Source organism: Neoarius graeffei, chromosome 16 (genome assembly GCF_027579695.1).
Source record: "Neoarius graeffei isolate fNeoGra1 chromosome 16, fNeoGra1.pri, whole genome shotgun sequence".
Taxonomy (NCBI): Eukaryota; Metazoa; Chordata; class Actinopteri; order Siluriformes; family Ariidae; genus Neoarius; species Neoarius graeffei.
Genome location: NC_083584.1, coordinates 70,524,435 through 70,543,347, shown reverse-complemented (window position 1 = coordinate 70,543,347; position 18,913 = coordinate 70,524,435). Strand labels below are relative to the sequence as shown.

At 43.7% G+C, this 18,913-nt stretch overlaps 1 protein-coding gene across 1 annotated transcript; it reads right to left on the bottom strand.

Annotated features, from left to right (window-relative positions):
- Positions 1-11,309: 11,309 nt before the first annotated feature.
- On the bottom strand, positions 11,310-18,065 carry LOC132900287 (uncharacterized). The gene is made up of 4 exons (XM_060942286.1): positions 18,051-18,065; positions 12,494-12,647; positions 12,139-12,248; positions 11,310-11,636 (listed from the first exon to the last, which is right to left on the bottom strand). The coding sequence occupies exons 1-4, from the start codon at positions 18,063-18,065 to the stop codon at positions 11,310-11,312; spliced, it is 606 nt and encodes a 201-aa protein (XP_060798269.1).
- Positions 18,066-18,913: the final 848 nt, after the last annotated feature.

Below are 18,913 nucleotides of genomic sequence, written 5' to 3'. Positions count from 1 at the left end.
TAGCTTTTGTATTTTTGCACTTTGCTTTTCTTTTGGATTATACTCTTTGTTTTTTTTTTGTCTTTTGTTTTGCCCTGTATATAGTGTATATAGTTTAAATAAACCTTTTGATTCTTTTTCTACTTCCGCCTCACGCCTCTGCATTTGAGTCATCCCCCTGGTGGCCTAGTGGGGGTTTGCTGGATTATCACACCAACGAACCAGGTTCGAATCCCAGCAAAACCCTAACAGAAAGACTCCGTCATGACCGACTCAGCAGAGGCTGCTTCAACTGTCTACCCGGCCAACCTTCAGGGAATTATGGCAGCTTTGACACGCTTCGGAGCGACCATGGACGCTCATGGACGTACGCTCACCAGCCAACGTGAGGCCCTCGCTCGCCACGAGGAGCTGCTTCAGCAAATTGGGAAAACCCTGGCACAGCTGACATCTCTGCCTGCATCTCCTGCTCCTGATCCAGTTCCTGCTCCTGATCCAGCTCCCACTCCTGCTCCAGTGCCTCCTGCAATGCTGCCTTCTTCACCTCGCGAACCCAGCCTTCCTGCACCACAGAGGTATGACGGCAAGCACAGTGAGTGCCGAGAGTTCCTTACCCAGTGTCAACTCACCTTTGAGCTTCAGCCTACCACCTACACTACGGATCGCCGCAAGATTGCCTTTGTGATCACCTTATTAGCTGGTAAGGCGCGAGCCTGGGCTACTGCTATCTGGCAAAGACAGGGACCTGAGTGCTTTGATTTCCAGCTGTTTTCTGAAGAGATGCTTCGGGTCTTCGATCAGGCAGACATCAGTACCGACGCAGCCCGAAAGCTCATGTCCATCCGGCAAGGAGGAAGCGTCGCAGATTACGCCATCTCGTTCCGAACACTCGCAGCAGTAAGTGGATGGAACGAGACTGCCCTGGTGTCAGCCTTCCACCATGGTCTGTCTGACCCCATCAAGGACGGTCTGGCCTCTATTGGATGCCCAAGTGACCTCGAAACCCTCATCTCACATGCTATTCGTCTGGACAACAGGATGAGAGAACGCCACCAAGCCTTGAGCCCCCCCAGCCTCCCTACCTCTACCTGGAGACCGTCTACCTCCTTCAGTGACTGTCCAGAACCCATGCAAGTGGGTCGTACTCGCCTCTCCGCATCTGAGAGGGAGCGCAGAAGGAGGGACAAGTGCTGCATCTACTGTGGCAAGCCTGGTCACTTCCGAGCATCATGTCCCGAACTCTTGGGAAAAGGACCGCCCCGTCCAGCCGAGGGAGGGTTGTGACGGGGCCTACCCTCTCTCCCGGACTCCCTGGCCAAGGAATCTACATCCCGGTCTCCATCTCCTGGGGTGAGTCTGTCCACTCTTGTCAAGCTTTGATAGACTCAGGGGCGGCTGGGAACTTTATGGATATTCACTTCGCCCAAAGCATCAATATTCCGACTGCACCTCTTGAAGTCCCACTGTCTGTGTCTGCCCTCGATGGCCAAGCGTTAGGTGATGGAAGAGTCACCCAAGTTACTTCTCCAGTTTTCCTCCAGTCTCAAGGTCACAAGGAAGAAATATCCCTGCACCTGATTCATTCACCTGAGTTCCCAGTTATTCTAGGCCTTCCTTGGCTTACTCGCCACAACCCTCGCATAGACTGGGTAACAAGCCAGGTTGTGGAATGGGGCCCTGCATGCCATGCCTCTTGTCTGCTCTCTAGCTCTCCTGTGTCTCCTGCCGAGCCCCCTGATCTCACCGAGTTATCTCAAGTTCCCACAGAGTACTGGGATCTCAAGGAGGTATTCAGCAAGAGCAGGGCCGCCGTTCTTCCTCCGCACCGGGCCTACGACTGTGCCATCGACTTGCTCCCTGGGACTACCCCTCCTCGTGGCAGACTGTTTTCACTCTCTCAGCCAGAACGCAAGGCCATGGAGGAATACCTCAAAGATGCCCTGGTCTCTGGGTTTATTCGACCCTCCACTTCACCTGCTGGAGCCGGCTTCTTCTTTGTCGGCAAGAAGGATGGGGGGCTCCGACCATGTATTGATTACAGGGGCCTGAATAAGATCACTGTGCGCAACCGATATCCCCTTCCGCTGATGTCCACAGCTTTCGACCTGCTCCAAGGCGCCACCGTCTTCACCAAGTTGGACCTACGGAACGCATACCACCTCATCCGTATCCGACAGGGAGACGAGTGGAAGACTGCCTTTAACACCCCGTCTGGGCACTACGAATACCAGGTGATGCCCTTTGGACTCACCAACGCACCAGCTGTTTTTCAGGCCCTAATCAACGACGTCTTAAGGGACATGATTAACCTATACGTTTTTGTCTACCTCGACGACATCCTTATCTTTTCCAAGACCGTGCAGGAGCACCGCCACCATGTCCGCCAGGTTCTCCAGAGGCTGCTACAGAACAATCTGTTCGCCAAGGCCCAGAAATGCGAATTTCATGTTCCCGAGGTCTCCTTTCTGGGATTTATTGTACGGACAGGCCAACTCCAAATGGACCCTGCCAAGACCCTGGCCGTCCGGGATTGGCCTACTCCCAAGTCCGTTAAGGAGGTTCAGCGGTTCTTAGGATTCGCTAACTTCTACCGCAAGTTCATCAGGAACTTCAGTTCTGTGGCAGCACCCATGTCAGACCTCACCAAAGGGACAGGTGGATCTTATGGCTGGTCTCCTCAGGCAGAAAAGGCGTTCAAAGACCTCAAGGACCGCTTCTGCACGGCACCCATTCTGGTTCTCCCGGACACCTCCCAACCATTCATCGTGGAGGTGGACGCCTCGGACAGTGGCGTCGGCGCGGTGCTCTCTCAACGTTCGGAAGGAAAGCTGCACCCCTGCGCTTACTTCTCCCACCGCCTGAGTCCTGCTGAGTCCCGGTACGATGTGGGGGATCGAGAACTGCTAGCGGTCAAACTGGCCCTTGAGGAGTGGAGGCACTGGCTGGAGGGAGCACAACATCCATTCCTGGTTTGGACTGACCACAAGAACCTGGAGTACCTCCAGCAAGCCAAGAGACTGAACCCTCGACAGGCTAGGTGGGCCCTGTTTTTCAGTCGGTTTGACTTCACCCTCTCATACCGCCCCGGCTCCAAGAACACCAAACCTGACGCACTGTCCAGACTGTTCTCTGCCACTAACAGGGAGAATGAAGTCGGGCCTATTATCCCTGTGTCCCGGATTGTGGCCCCTGTCCGCTGGGGTATTGAGGAGGCTGTCCGACGAGCCCAACGCCAGGACCCCGGTCCTGGGACGGGGCCACCAGGCCTCTTGTACGTCCCACATCAAGCCCGGGCCAAGGTTCTCCAGTGGGGTCACTCTTCCCCTCTCACCGCCCACCCGGGAGCTCGGAGGACCCTGGACTTCCTGAAAAGACGCTTCTGGTGGCCTAACATGGAGAAGGAAGTAAGGTCATTTGTCCTGTCCTGTGAGGTTTGCACCAGAACCAAGAACCCACGACAGCGTCCCCAGGGTCTCCTGCATCCTCTGACCATTCCCCGGCGTCCCTGGTCCCACGTGGCAGTCGACTTTATCACGGGTCTCCCTGAGTCACAAGGTAACACGGTCATTTTGGTCTTAGTTGACAGATTCTCCAAGGCCTGCCGCTTCATACCACTGTGCAAACTCCCCTCTGCTCTTGAAACTGCGAAACTTTTGTTTAATCATGTCTTCCGAGTCTTTGGTCTTCCACAGGACATCGTCTCAGACCGAGGGCCCCAGTTCTCCTCCCGAGTGTGGCACGGGTTCTGCAAGGTCATCGGAGCCACTGCCAGCCTCTCCTCTGGATTTCACCCACAGTCCAATGGTCAGACGGAGAGGCTCAACCAGGACCTGGAAACCACCCTGCGAGGCCTGGCTATGGATAACCCGACATCGTGGAGCACCTGGCTGCCATGGGCGGAGTACGCCCACAACACCCTGCAGTCATCGGCCACCAAGCTGTCGCCATTCCAGTGCCAATTCGGGTTCCAGCCACCTCTGTTCCCGGACCAGGAGGAGGACGCGGGGGTGCCCTCGGTCAACCAATATGTGAGACGGTGTCGCAAGACCTGGAGCAAGGTCAGGAAGACCCTCATACAGACCTCCAGAACCAACCAGACTCAGGCCAACCGCCATAGAAGACCTGCACACGCTTTCCGCCCTGGGCAGCGTGTTTGGCTGTCCACTAAGGACCTTCCACTGCGGGTGGAGAACCGCAAGCTTGCTCCTCGCTACATTGGCCCCTTCAAGGTGGTGCGCAGGGTGAACCCTGTCTCCTACCGGCTCCAGTTGCCCCGGACTCTGAGGATCAACCCCACTTTCCATGTTTCCCTGTTACGGCCCGTACTGACGTCTACGTATGCCCCTGCCCCTAGGAACCCCCCACCCCCCCGCATCTTCCAGGGGCAGACTGTGTTCACTGTGAATCGCCTGCTTGACTCCCGCCGGGTCCGCGGCGGGTTGCAATATCTGGTGGACTGGGAGGGCTATGGTCCTGAGGAGCGCTGCTGGGTTCCTGCTCGGGATGTCCTTGATAAAGAACTATGTCGGGACTTCCATTCGGCCCATCCGGATCGCCCTGGGAACGTCAGGAGACGCTCCTAGAGGGGGGGGTCCTGTTAGGACTAGGACTGTTTTGGCCTCTAGAGGCCGCTGTTATTTCCTTTTCATGTCGTGTTCATTTTGGCCTCTAGAGGCCGCCACTGTTCCTGTGTTTTGAGTTTGTTAATTGCCTAATTATCTTCACCTGTGTCCTTAATTAGTTTGTCTATTTATACCCCTGAGTTCAGTCCTCTTGTCACGGAGTCTTTGTGCTGTTATGTTTATCTCCAGTTTCCTTTGTACTGTGTTTTTTGATCTTCTTAGCTTTTGTATTTTTGCACTTTGCTTTTCTTTTGGATTATACTCTTTGGTTTTTTTTTGTCTTTTGTTTTGCCCTGTATATAGTGTATATAGTTTAAATAAACCTTTTGATTCTTTTTCTACTTCCGCCTCACGCCTCTGCATTTGAGTCATCCCCCTGGTGGCCTAGTGGGGGTTTGCTGGATTATCACACCAACGAACCAGGTTTGAATCCCAGCAAAACCCTAACAATATATTGATTGGAGGTTTTTTAAAAAAAAAAGAAAAAGGAAAAAAATAGTGTATCATTTAAGTAGACATTTTCCAAATCTAAGTCTTGTAATTATCCTTTGTTCGTTTCTGTTTTTGTCAGAATATGTGGTATGTGTTGTGATATTTGGTTCTAGTTGGTAGAAGAATCTACCAGTTTGAGAGTTATCCCATTTGTCTTGCCATATTGTAAAAATAACATCTTTGATATGTTTTGTTATATCAGCAGTGGTAAAAGGGTAATGAATGTCATAATAGGTTTTATTTACTGATCTTTTGGTCAATTTATCAGCCATTTCATTTCCTATAATACCCACATGAGCTGGAATCCAACAAAAAACAACCTTATCACCCATAAGATTAAACTGATACATAAGATATCGGAAATCTCATCTCATTATCTCTAGCCGCTTTATCCTGCTCTACAGGGTCGCAGGCAAGCTGGAGCCTATCCCAGCTGACTACGGGCGAAAGGCGGGGTACACCCTGGACAAGTTGCCAGGTCATCACAGGGCTGACACATAGACACAGACAACCATTCACACTCACATTCACACCTACGCTCAATTTAGAGTCACCAGTTAACCTAACCTGCATGTCTTTGGACTGTGGGGGAAACTGGAGCACCCGGAGGAAACCCACGCGAACACGGGGAGAACATATAAACTCCACACAGAAAGGCCCTCGCCGGCCACGGGGCTCGAACCCGAACCTTCTTGCTGTGAGGCGACAGCGCTAACCACTACACCACAGTGCCGCCTATATCATTATCTTCCTTTTGAATTTTTTGAAGGACAGACAAGGAGTCAGAAAATATCACGCTTTGAGGGAGAGATTTATCAATGAGAAGGTCCAAAGCCTTTGTAATTGCTATTAACTCAGCTCTAAAGATAGTACCGTTTGAGATTTTATAATCTTTTTGAATGTTTAGACTTGGAATTACAATGCCAGATGCACAATCGAGATCTGTTTTTGAACCATCAGTAAATATTTGTAAGTGTTGATTGTATTGGAGTTGAATGTGTTCTAATGCTGATTGTAACGTGTAGCAACTATTATCCTCTTGTTTGGATATTTTAGGGACTAAATCTAAGTCAACGTTTGAAGCTTGGGATTCCCAGAATGGAAAAGGATCAACCAAAGTATAACAAGCTGGAACTGGGAGACTGTTAACCAAATGTACAACTTTAGAGAATATAGGACGAAAGTGAATATTAAGGTCACAATTTTGTTCTTCTAGAAAACATTTTTTTGTTGGATGATCTTCAAAAGATCTATATTTAATTGCACTTTGAGTGTGTTTGAATTCTCTTCTTAGATCCAAAGGCATAATAGAGCACTCTATCTCCAAAACAGAGATAGGAGTACACTGAAGAGCACCAGTGCAGATTCTAAGGCATTGATTTTGAATAACATCTAATTTTCTTTTCCAAGAAATACTTGCAGTATCATAAACTTCACAACCATAATCAAGACATCATAGAATTAGAGATTTATAGAGAATGATCATTGTTTTTGTCAATACCCCACTTGCTGCCACATATAACTTTACAAACATTTATTCTTTTATGACATTTAGTTATGAGATAATCAATGTGAGTTTTCCATGTAAGTTTAGAGTCAAAATAAAGACCTAAAAACTTTAGCTTTTTTCATTTTTAAATTTACCATTATACACTAATTTTATATCATTTTTTACCTTTATGGAATAAAACCACAGTGGATTTACTTTCAGAAATTTTAAAAGCCCATTTATCACACCAAGATTTAATGAAATCTAAAGCCTGTTGTATGTGTTTCTGTAGCAAATTTGTTTTTCCCAGATTTCCAAATTGCTGTATCATCAGCAAAAATAGAGAAAGATACATTAGAAAGAACAAGGTCATTTATAGCAATCAAAAACAAAATTTGACTGATAACACTTCCTTGTGGAACACCATTTGGAACTTCAAATAAAGAGGATAAAGAGGAACCTACTTTGACTCTGATATCTATCAGATAAAAAGGAATTAATCCAATTAAAGATAGAACCAGAGATACCAATATTATGTAACTTATATAATATACCCTTCCTCCATGCCATGTCATATGCCTTTTCTATACCAAGAAAGACTACTAAGACTTTATGCCCTCTTCCAAAACTTTTAATATCATCACTAAGTCTTAGGGGGTGGCACGGTGGTGTAGTGGTTAGCACTGTCGCCTCACAGCAAGAAGGTCTGGGTTCGAGCCCCGTGGCCGGCGAGGGCCTTTCTGTGCGGAGTTTGCATGTTCTCCCCGTGTCCGCGTGGGTTTCCTCCGGGTGCTCCGGTTTCCCCCACAGTCCAAAGACATGCGGTTAGGTTAACTGGTGACTCTAAATTGACCGTAGGTGTGAATGTGAGTGTGAATGGTTGTCTGTGTCTATGTGTCAGCCCTGTGATGACCTGGTGACTTGTCCAGGGTGTACCCCGCCTTTCGCCTGTAGTCAGCTGCGGCTAGAGATAATGAGATGAGTTTGTTTTTCACAGAACCAATTTAAGCGATTAGTGACCATTCTTTCAAGAATTTTACAAAAGTTTGAAGTTAAAGCAATAGGAAGCAGGATCTGATTTAGGTTTTAAGACAGGAGCAACTTTCCAATCCGCACTGATCGTGCATCAACACAGTCCTTAAATAGGTGCACATATAGCTCCTTAATTAAGTTCAGGTGCACGTCACTAACGGCGCGCATGCTGGAGTCCGTTCGACTCGCGGGCAGCTCGGGGCGCGCCTTCAGGTGCACGCGACATACACTGCAAAAAGAGATGTGTCAAAAATGACATATTCTGTGTAAAATTTTGACACGTTGTGAGTGTGTTCAGGGATAACACATCTTGTGTCAAATTTGACACATTCATTGTGCTGGTCATTTTAACACACAGTTTGTGTCAGGTAATTTTACACATAAATGTGCTACTTTAACACAAATTTTAAGCCATATTATGTTTTCAACACCATACTTGTGTCAGTTCTATTTAACACACAAATGTGTAATTTGTTACTTTTTTACACTATAGATGTGCAGAATCATATCACTCTAATGAGTCATTACAACCCATGATGGGCTGATAACTTTAAACCTGAAAAAGTGATGTGTTAAAAGCAACTGTACAGTGACACAAGTAAATGTTTGTGACTATAAAGATAAAAGACAAAATATGTACACATTAATTCACTCCATTTATTACCACCCTCAAAGTACATATGATACATATAATATAATACCAGCCATCTCATCTCATTATCTCTAGCCGCTTTATCCTTCTACAGGGTCGCAGGCAAGCTGGAGCCTATCCCAGCTGACTATGGGCGAAAGGCGGGGTACACCCTGGACAAGTCGCCAGGTCATCACAGGGCTGACACATAGACACAGACAACCATTCACACTCACATTCACACCTACGGTCAATTTAGAGTCACCAGTTAACCTAACCTGCATGTCTTTGGACTGTGGGGGAAACCGGAGCACCCGGAGGAAACCCACGCGGACACGGGGAGAACATGCAAACTCCGCACAGAAAGGCCCTCGCCAGCCCCGGGGCTCGAACCCAGGACCTTCTTGCTGTGAGGCGACAGCGCTAACCACTACACCACCGTGCCGCCCTAATACCAGCCAATTGAAAAGAAAAAAGTCTTATCAAGTATTAAAAATTTAGTTCATCATAACATTCTTTAAGAAATATATAGGCTCCAACATATTAGAGGAAAAAACAGTTCAGAACTTACAAGACCTTGTACCTTGGGTTAAGATACAGTTCATCTGAATGAAAACTCTGCATTATATCAATGGGTCTAACATCTGCCACATCCGTTATACTTATCATTTCACAATCGTTCGTTTTCTGTACAGCATATGCAAAAAAATGATCATCAAAATGCTTCACTGTAACAATCCTTACAAGCATAAAAACGGATACATTGTCATTCTGTGGTAAAATATGGAGAATCTCTCCAAACAAAGGCTCACCCTTGTAGTCTGCCTTCAGAATCAGTACACAGCCTGTCCTATAAGTGTGACCAAACATGCTGACACTGTGAGTCACATAGACAGTGCTGTTTAAAGTAAGGTCCGGTTGACTCTCAGGTTCTCTCAGGTTGTCAAGCACAACATTAGCTTTTTGTAAGGAACTAATGGTAACGGGATATGCATTTGTAATTTCAATTTTCTTAAAAAATGGCTCACCAAGCTTGAAATGGTACATCTGCTGAACTTGATGCTTATAACTTAACGTTTTTGAAATATTTTTGAAATTTCCAACAATATGAGTGTGTCTTTTTAAAGGATTATGCTTTGATTCGAACCGCATGCACCACATTTGAGAAATGGGTCCAAACATTACCATCACGCGGGGATAATGTATCATAAAATGATGCTTGGGTATGGGGTTTCTTTCATAAAGCTTTTTAAACATCGTGTGGTGTTCAATAATCAGTTGCTTCAAAAAAGCTGCAAGGCCATAAGTAACAACAGGCGCAAAAACAATGCTGCATATCTCCCTTAACAAAATGAAAAGATGCCAATGTTGGCTTGTCGGACTTACAAGATCCCCAATTAAAAAGGGTAAAACCTGAATAAGACACCACATCTGTGATGCAGTCTGTTTTACTGCATTGTCAGATGTTCTCAAATTAAGGATTACAGTTGGCTTGTTTTTCTCATTTCCGTAACCATAGTCAAAACTTGTCATTCTATGATTCAGGAGTTCAAGATCAAAAAGCGTTTCCTCGTAAATGAAATGACGTAACATTAACCTGACCTCTAAAGGGGCCACTCCCTCGAGTATATCATGCATAATGTCTACACAAGTGTTCTCTGTAACATGAAAATAATGAAGTTTGTTTAAACAAGAGTTCTCTTTAACTCCAGTTGAAGACGGATCAGAGCATGACATGCTGCTCATAGTTTTCTTGAGTACGCTTCTCAATGTTATCTTCATCAAAAATAGACTGGGCACCTGCTTTGTCAACCATACAAAAGTGACAGTACTTGTTTGATGAAAAGCTTTCCATATATCCACACAGGGAATGGATAGCCAAATTGTCTGCTGTTAAAACTCAGATCGTTCCATACAGTTTAGAGCTACGCCCTAGAATGTTTACGTCTACACCAGCAGTTTCAAGAAGTCTAATGTCCTCTATCAGTGGTTCCAAAATCTTACCATATCCATATGTATCTCGGTCAATTGAATTAAACAAAAGACATAAGTGAATATTTGACAGTGAAGAATTATATTCTGGTGGGAGATTTTTCAAACAAAAATAAACGGCACCCATTTTGTGAATTTTTGTTTTTGTACCCAAAGGATTGGTTGTTTCCACATCATCGAAATACAACTGTATTTGCAGGGCTTGAGGACATTTCTTAAACAAAGGGTGAGACGAGAACTGAGAGCCATCACAGTAGTTCTGCATTTTCCCTTCACTTTGCTTTCTGCACTCCATGTAAACCTTTTGCATCTGATCATTACTAAACAAAAACTTAATAGTCTCAATTATAGACACATACTGACACGTATCTGCTGCCAACACCTGTTTCAATTGTCCCTGTTTTCTTGCCGTGTCTGCCCTATGACCAAGAAATATTTCTTTTGGTTTTACCATATCAAAATTTTCTTCAAAATATTTGTTCATTTTGAAAGGTGTGTCTACATCTTTAAACATTTGTTTAGCAGTTTCAAATTCTTGTAGTAACGACTGGACAGGCTCACAGTCAAGTGGTACCTGCATATTACTTAACAATTGAGTGGTCGAGTGCTGAAGGCTAGATACAGTTCTCTCTAACACCTCTTGTGTACATGAAACATTTCTTGTTACATCTGCTAAAGTTATATTTGAAGAACAGTACATTTTTGCAACAAAGGAGGCAACAGTGTCACTAGGAATGGCAGCTTGAGATGGAATACACAATGCTGTTTCTTCAGTACCAGGTGTGCTACTTGACGTTGCATAGGCTGAGGTCTGAATGTCAGTAGATTCAAAAGAGTCATTAAAAGACACATTATCCATTTATGGTGTTGTGGACTGGTGGTGTATACGTAAATGTTTCGAAAATGAATTGAAGTTATGGTAAGTCCTTGGACAGCCATCTTGGCTGCAAATTATCGTCATATTTTGTCCATCTGATAAAGTGTGTACTTCACGAAGATGCCAGATTACTTTCTTGATGTCTGTAGGTAGTAACTGTTTACACTTTGGACATGTATACATGTTGTTGAGTGATTACTGAGCAGCTTGAAGCTTTGAGAGAAGTTCTAGTACCTTGGCTCGCTTATTGGTTGAGATGGTTACGTCATACACATATTCAAAGAAGGTGAAAACAGAGCTGAGCTGTGGTGGATATGCCAAGTTACACACCCAGTAAAGCTTGAACAGCTTGTCAATTGCGCAGGTCAGGCCATCAGCAACGGGAATGGTCACGTGATCATTCCTGGCAGTGATGACGTACTGTCGTGTCGGACTCTTCAGGCTTCCAATGCAGACCACTCGTGGTTGGATCCTTGATTCCATCTCAGTGTCAGTATAGAGGGATTCAAAGTTGGTTCCAGTCTGAGATGATTTAAAAGATGAGAGAGAGAGAGAGAGAGAGAGAGACATCATCAATAATACTTAATAGCAAGCTTCACTTCACTGATTGAAAGGTATGAAGCATACCAGTGGAGGGTAGTCAAATGAACACCAAGTATAGCCAAATTAACTATACATAAATTGATATCATGCCTTGTTCTTACACCAGCTTTTTATATGACCCACCTTCATTAAACTGTGTGAATTTCAGTTAACATATTATTATTAATATCCAGAACATTGTGGTGAGGTGTTCTAATACATAGCCCTTGCATGCAGATGGGATCGCCGGCAATCCCATTCAGTATTTGCAGAAACAAAAAAGCTTAACTACATTATAAGAATATGGCTATGACAGCCTTAAGTAACAGATTAAAACATGGTCATTACCATTTTGGTGACAATAAGGTCATAACAGAGGCTCTGCAGGAAAGGGTTTTAAAAAGGTTAAAAAAAAAAGTCATTGGTATCCTTTGAGACATACCTGCACAAAATCAACAAGAAAAGATATCGCAGATTTAACACTGCAGCGACTTCCTGGCATCGGTGGCAGAAGATGGGTGAGAACTGTGAGAAATGTGTAGCATCTTTCATCTGAAAATGAAAGCAGAAAAATAGTACAGCAGCAGTGCTTTAATTTCACATTCACCAAAGCGTGTGTGTTATAACACTGTAACATATTTAACACAATTGCACACAACACAACAACAATAATAATAATAAAAAAAAATAGAAAAAAAAACCTCAACAATGGAGAAAAGGTGGCAGAGGGCCTGTAATATGATGACAATTAGACAATCACATGATACACATGTAAACACACACACACACACACACACCATCAGTCTGGTCATCCAACTGCTCGATAAGAGAGGCAACCACACCCTTCTCCTTGGCAGCTACTGCTTTCAGCTTTGGAATGATGCTCGCTTCCCATTTTCTGATGAACTGGTCTGATTTCCCGTCAGTCATTTTGCCAAACTCAACATCCAGCTAACAAAAAGAGAAAACATCTTAAAAATAGTATAAGGGAAATTTTTTACTAACAATGTCGTAATGACCAAGGAAAACAGGATTCTATTATGTGTTGAAATGTTTGTCTATTGTCTGGAACTGGGGTTAGGCAGAAGAGACTCTCAGTGGGACAATCCTGGCTAAATACAGTATATCATAGAAGTGAGTACACCCTCACATTTTTGCAGATGTTTAAGTATATATTTTCATAGGACAATACTAAAGAAATGAAACTTTGACACAATGAAAAGTAGTCAGTGTACAGCTTATATAACTGTTTAAATTTATTCTTCACTCAACATAATTAACAATACAGCCATTAAGGTGGCAACAAAAGTGAGTACACCCCTATGTTAAAATCCCATAGAGAGGATCATGATCTGCTTGAGTAGTCATAGTACATGTTGATATGCCTGTTTCGTTTGGTGAAATTCAGCTTCCCAATGTTGACGGCATTCATGCAGCCCCAAACCATATCAGTCCCACTACCATGCTTGACTGTAAGCATGGGGCACTTTTCTTTGTACTACTCACTTGGTTACCACCATACATGCTTGACACCATCTAAAACCAATTTGTTTATTTTGGTCTCATCAGAGACAAACAGACTAAGGATATGGATTGCTGGAACCATGTCCTGTGGTCTGATGACACCAAGGAACTGTATTCTCAAAACAAATAACTGAGCCACAATGAACACCACAAATGACTTCCTAAGGAAGGCAGAGCACACTTTTTTGTATTGTTTTTGTTACTTTTCTTTTTTTGTTTTATGAGTCACACCTGAGTACAAGTCGCGGGACCAGTCAAATCATGAAAAAAGTGTGACTTAATAGTCTCAAAAATACAGTAATTTGAGAAAACTTAACCCAATTTCTTCATTCAATGCAACTGTGGGCTCAGTGTCATTAGCCTAACAGCAGAAGGCAAAATAACACCAAGGGTGCATTTGTAAACTGCCGCTCCGAGCATACACCAGTTAGAGCTCTCCTTCCTTTATAAAAAGTAGAACACTTATTTTTGTTGTGTTTTTGTTTTTACAAACCATAGTGCTGTATTCTCTTTTCAGAAAAAGGCAATCTATCACTCCCGTATACACATACATGCACACACACACACACACACACACACACACACACACACACACACATTCAGATAAAATACAATTTTGTACATACAGTACATGCACATACATTAGGTGTACACAGTTGTGTATACGCACAGTCCTGCACACTTCATGCTGTATTGCTAAAATTATGTGGGAAAGAAGCCATCTTTTCATTGTGACAATGGGAAACTTACAAGCCATGCTTCTCCACGAGGTCTGCGACACACACTTTCACCAGAAGTCGTCTTGACTCTGTTTTCAGTGTCCCTGTTTTTTGATGTTCATCAATGATCTGAGGGGCTTTTTTTGCAGTAAAGGCTGCAGGCTGTAGGCACAGTAAAAGGCAAAAAGTATGTTGAAATTATTGGCCACATGTAAGAAAATACACTAGTATTAAGGCTGTGTGGGTTTTAAGTTATGCATGTTATGTATTTACTTCAGATCAACTGCCTGATCCAAAAAGCAACCATGCTATATTTCAAATTATTTGCAGGGGTACTGGCCAAAAATACATAAACTATGGCGTTAACACAGTATCAGTCTTGAGTCTTGACAGGTATACACTCAAATATAAAAAATATAAATATAGATTATATAAAAATACCTCTGTTTGACAGATGTTTCCAGAATTTGTCTGGGTTGGTGCTTCTGTCTTAACCATGAAGATCTGGAATCTGTCGAAGTTCTTTACAGCCACGGATCTGTCTACATCCACAAATTCTTGAAAGTCTGTGTGGTATTTCAGGACTCTGTCAAATGCAAACCCTGGTTCTTCTGAAAGGGTGTTGTTTACGAGTTGTTCAAGATTGTGAACGTTGTATATCTTTCGTTTGCACTCCTTTTCATTTTTGAATATAGTGGCAAGAACTTGGATAGCTGTGGACACAAGTCCTGGGCCCTGATTGAGAGAGAGAGAGAGAGAGAGGGTTAGTTTCCAGTGCATTACAGCTAATTTAAAACACAGTAACAGGTGTTGATAATCTAGCCTAGTAGTCACCACACTTAACACAAACATAACGCTGCTGTTCCTCTACCCTACCTAAAACACAAACTTTGAAGCTTCTTTTTAAACTTCGTAGTATCGTCTCCAATTAACAGTGCCTACAAAATCTGACGTATAAAATCGTATTGCAGTTTTTTTTTTTGTGAACAGCGTGAATCTCGCACCCTGCACCTGAAACTACAACATTCTCCTAAATATACACATCATATGAGGTCTATCCAGAAAGAACACGACAATGTTGACCAGCTGCCATTAAACTACAGCCAGACCAGGCCTGCCATATTAACCAAATAAACTTGATTTTATGACTAAAAACTGTAAAAACCATGACGCTTACATTACGGTCTTAAACTGTCTAAAGACACGGGCCACATCAACTACAGCCAACATAATGTGAACTAGTCCACACAAAAAACCCGGGATACTGCATATATGTTGCTTCCATTCTTGACATTATTTATCATGTCCGAGGGCGGCAAACGGTCTGATTTACTTCGGCATGACTGACGTAGTAGCCCGCTACTCGAAGTCCATGCCTCGCCCTCTCTCCTGGCTGTTACTAGCAGTGGGACCACAGCCGATAGAAATTCTGTGGCGGGAAAACATTTGCGCTAGCATCCACTTTTACCCAAATACGCCAATGTCCATCAGTAGCATACTACCGAATCTGTATCCATGCATGCATTCTGTCTTTCTTAAAAAATAATGTTCAGAAGTTAGCTTCACGTCGCGCGCCATATAATTTTATTTTATATCATCAGCTAATCCTCAGCTAGCCTATTGGCTAAGTATTAGCAACCCATTTGCAAGCGAACCATCCAAAGTCACATTTCACAACTTTATTTCTCGACACAAAGCTCTTTAACCGTTAATATAGTCCAAATGTGAATTTGACGAAAAGAAATATAATTTGTACACAAGCATTAATTGTCTTAGCTAACTGTAAGTATCCATAGCTAGCGTAAACCCCAGTGTAATTCTTCACAGAATCACTATCAACAAAACTTGTGAAGCAGGGTTTGATTTTCACCATACATGTACACAAACACATGTAAATGTTACGAAACAATAATAATAAAACAAATTACTTACGTCTGCTACTGTCTCAGCGTCCGAACTCGTCTGCACCTTGCATTTCAAAAGGATGAAAAGGCGGATGGAAGTATACTTTCAAATGTCCACGGCCGATGTGATTGGACAACGAGAAGGGCCGTTAGTTTCTCACTCTTAGTAAGATTCAGAAATGTATCTTATTTAAATTTTTCCCCCTTCAGTTTTATGACCTTTCAGGAGCTGCTAGGCATATGTATAGTGTTTTCTTAATTTTATTTTAAGTTAATAAATTGTTCACTAATGTTCATTCTCTAACACAGTCAGTGTGTCATTGTGGGAAACAAGGAGTTACACATTCTGTGTAAAAATTACACAAAAGCTACACAAATAGTGTCAAAATGTTTTCTACACATCACAGTGTGTTGTTTTTTGACACATCTCTTTTTGCAGAGTAGCGCGCAGGACTGACGAATGGAATTTATTAAGAAGAAAAATCTTGATGTCATATTATTGCAAGAAACACATAGTGGGAAAGAGACTTGGGATTATTGTGGGAGAGACAATATGTTTTAAGTCATGGGTCAAATGTAAGTGCAAGGGTAGCAGTATTAGTCTCTGCAAGGCTCAGGGTAACAAATATGAAATTATGTGAGTTGGAGCAGGGACGGGTTTTAATAGTCCAGGTGAGTATTAAAAATGTTGGCTTTATGTTTGTTAATGTTTATGCCCCCAGTTGTGGTGTTGATCATCTGAGACTGTTCCAAAAAATTAGATACCTTAAAGCAGCATGATAGTAATTTAGTCTTTGTAGCGGGGGGTGATTGGAACTGCACTCTAAATGTTACCATGGACAGAAATGGAGAAGAGCATCACCCGCAGGCTGTAGACATGCTCACAAGACTAGTCAGAGAATATAATTGAATTGATATTTGGAGAGAAAAGAATAAAAATGTGAAACAGTACACATGGGTCAAAGTGAATGATAGGAGAGTTAGTGCAGCTCGGCTGGACTGGCTGTCTGTTAGTGTTAATAATCAGGTGTGCAGAGTTTTTATATCACCTTGTGTTTTTATCTGATCACCATCTTGTGGCTATGGAATATATTTTATCAATAACTTCAGATTATTACATGATTTTTTTTCTTTTGTGAACAATTTCTGTTTTCTGGGAAATTTGGAAATCCCAGAAGAATGAATGTGATAATCTTGTTGAATGGTGGGAAGTGGGTGTCAGTAAACCCGCTGAGGAAACTACAAACATGGATACCCTGAACTACAAGTCCCAAGACACACAGCGCCCTCTGTTTGTGGCATACTGAATCTCAACTGTTTTCCATTTCCTCAATTACTGGTCCCTCTATTTAAACTCCCCAAACATACACATCTTTGCAAAGTATTGTCCTGCTCGCTCAGTGTTTCTGACCTTTTGCTACCTTTTCCTAATTTTCGCTCTTTGTTTTTCCTTCACTAAGTTGTTCACTGGTCGCCCGACTCTCGCTAGTTTTCCAACTCCAATTTCTGTCTATCGTTTTAGCTTTGTTGACAGTCTGCACTCTGCTTTCCTCTGTGCATACATCTGTAAGTGCCTGCATTCTAACAGAATACTTCGCCTGCATGGATGTAGCAGAGGATACAAAGCAGACTGCTCTGAATGTGCAGGGGCGTTTGCTGGGAGAACATCAACAGATGCTTGCCAATCTCAACACCAGGATGACACAGCTCACAACTGTGATGTCGAAGGCCCTCCTAGCATGCCCCAAGTCTCCTCCTAGCCCAGCAGTGCAACTCCCCATTCTGGAGAAGTTTGCTGGAGATGCCATCGCATGTAAAAGTTTCTTGCGCCAATATTCTATGCATTTTGCCACCATGCCTAACTTATCCGATGAACATAAAATCGCTAAATTTCTATCCTTTCTCACTGGCAAAGTGTTCTGCTGGGCTACCACTATTTGGAACAAGGGTGGTGAACCTACTACTTCTTATGAGCACTTTCTCTCCTTGTTCAAACAAGTTTTTGACCATGAACCAGAGGGGATTGAGGTCAGTGAAAGTCTACTTGCCAGTTCTCAAGGCTCTAGAAGTGTTGCAGAATATGCTCTGGACTTCAGGACATTAGCGGCTGCGAGTGGGTAGAACGACCCAGCCCTCAAGGCAGTGTTTCGCCAAGGTCTGTGCCCTGAAGTCATCAGTGAACTAGCCTGCAGAGATGAAAATCTCACCTTGGGCTCCCTCATTGACCTAGCTATCCGCATAGACCAACTGCTAAAATGCCGACCCTCTCTCCATGACTTCCCCAAGTCATTGCAGCCTTTTGTGGACAGCTCTCCCATGGAAGTATCACACACTAGGCTAACCCATGCTGAGCATGAGAGGCGGCTTAGGGAAGGCTTGTGCTTCTACTGTGGGAGTGCCGAGCATAACATCCAGCACTGTCCAGTCCATGAATCTCCAACAGAGACACCAGCAAAATTTACATTTACGGTGAGAGAAATTAAGTCTAAGTCATTTAAAATTCCTGTAAGGCTAAGGGTGGCATCCTCCACCTATGTCCTTTCTGCTTTTATTGACTCAGGGGTAGAGGGGAACTTCATTAGCAGAACCATCATGCAGCGGTTCAACCTGCCTACCACCCCTCTGCACAGTGCACTCTGCATTAAGGCCATCGATGGAGGACCTATAGGTGATGGACTTGTTATCACATGCATCCAATCCATCCAGATTCAAGTGGGAGCATTACACAAGGAAGACATTTCCCTGTACATGACCACTACCATTGACCATGACATTGTTCTTGAATATCCCTGGCTACAGTTGCACGATCCTTTGATCTCTTGGCAAAATAAAGATATTCTTCAGTGGTCACCCATGTGCTTCCAGAGCTGTCTTTCTCGTCCCCAAGTCCAAGCGTCGCCCACCTCAGTAGAAAGTCCTCAACCACACACCATGGACAACATTCCCGAACATTATCAGGATCTGTCTGAAGTCTTCAGTAAGGGGAAAGCCTGCAGGCTACCTCCACACTGGCCATATGACTGTGCAATTGACTTACTACCAGGTATGTCACCACCACGCAGTCAGATTT

Excerpts from the sequence above, each read along its gene's own strand:
- LOC132900287 (XM_060942286.1), bottom strand. Across the intron at positions 12,249-12,493 it reads GTTGGATGACCAGACTGATG|ATGAAAGATGCTACACATTT; the intron begins GTGTGTGTGTGT and ends TTTCATTTTCAG. Across the intron at positions 11,637-12,138 it reads TTCTTGTTGATTTTGTGCAG|ACTGGAACCAACTTTGAATC; the intron begins GTATGTCTCAAA and ends AAATCATCTCAG.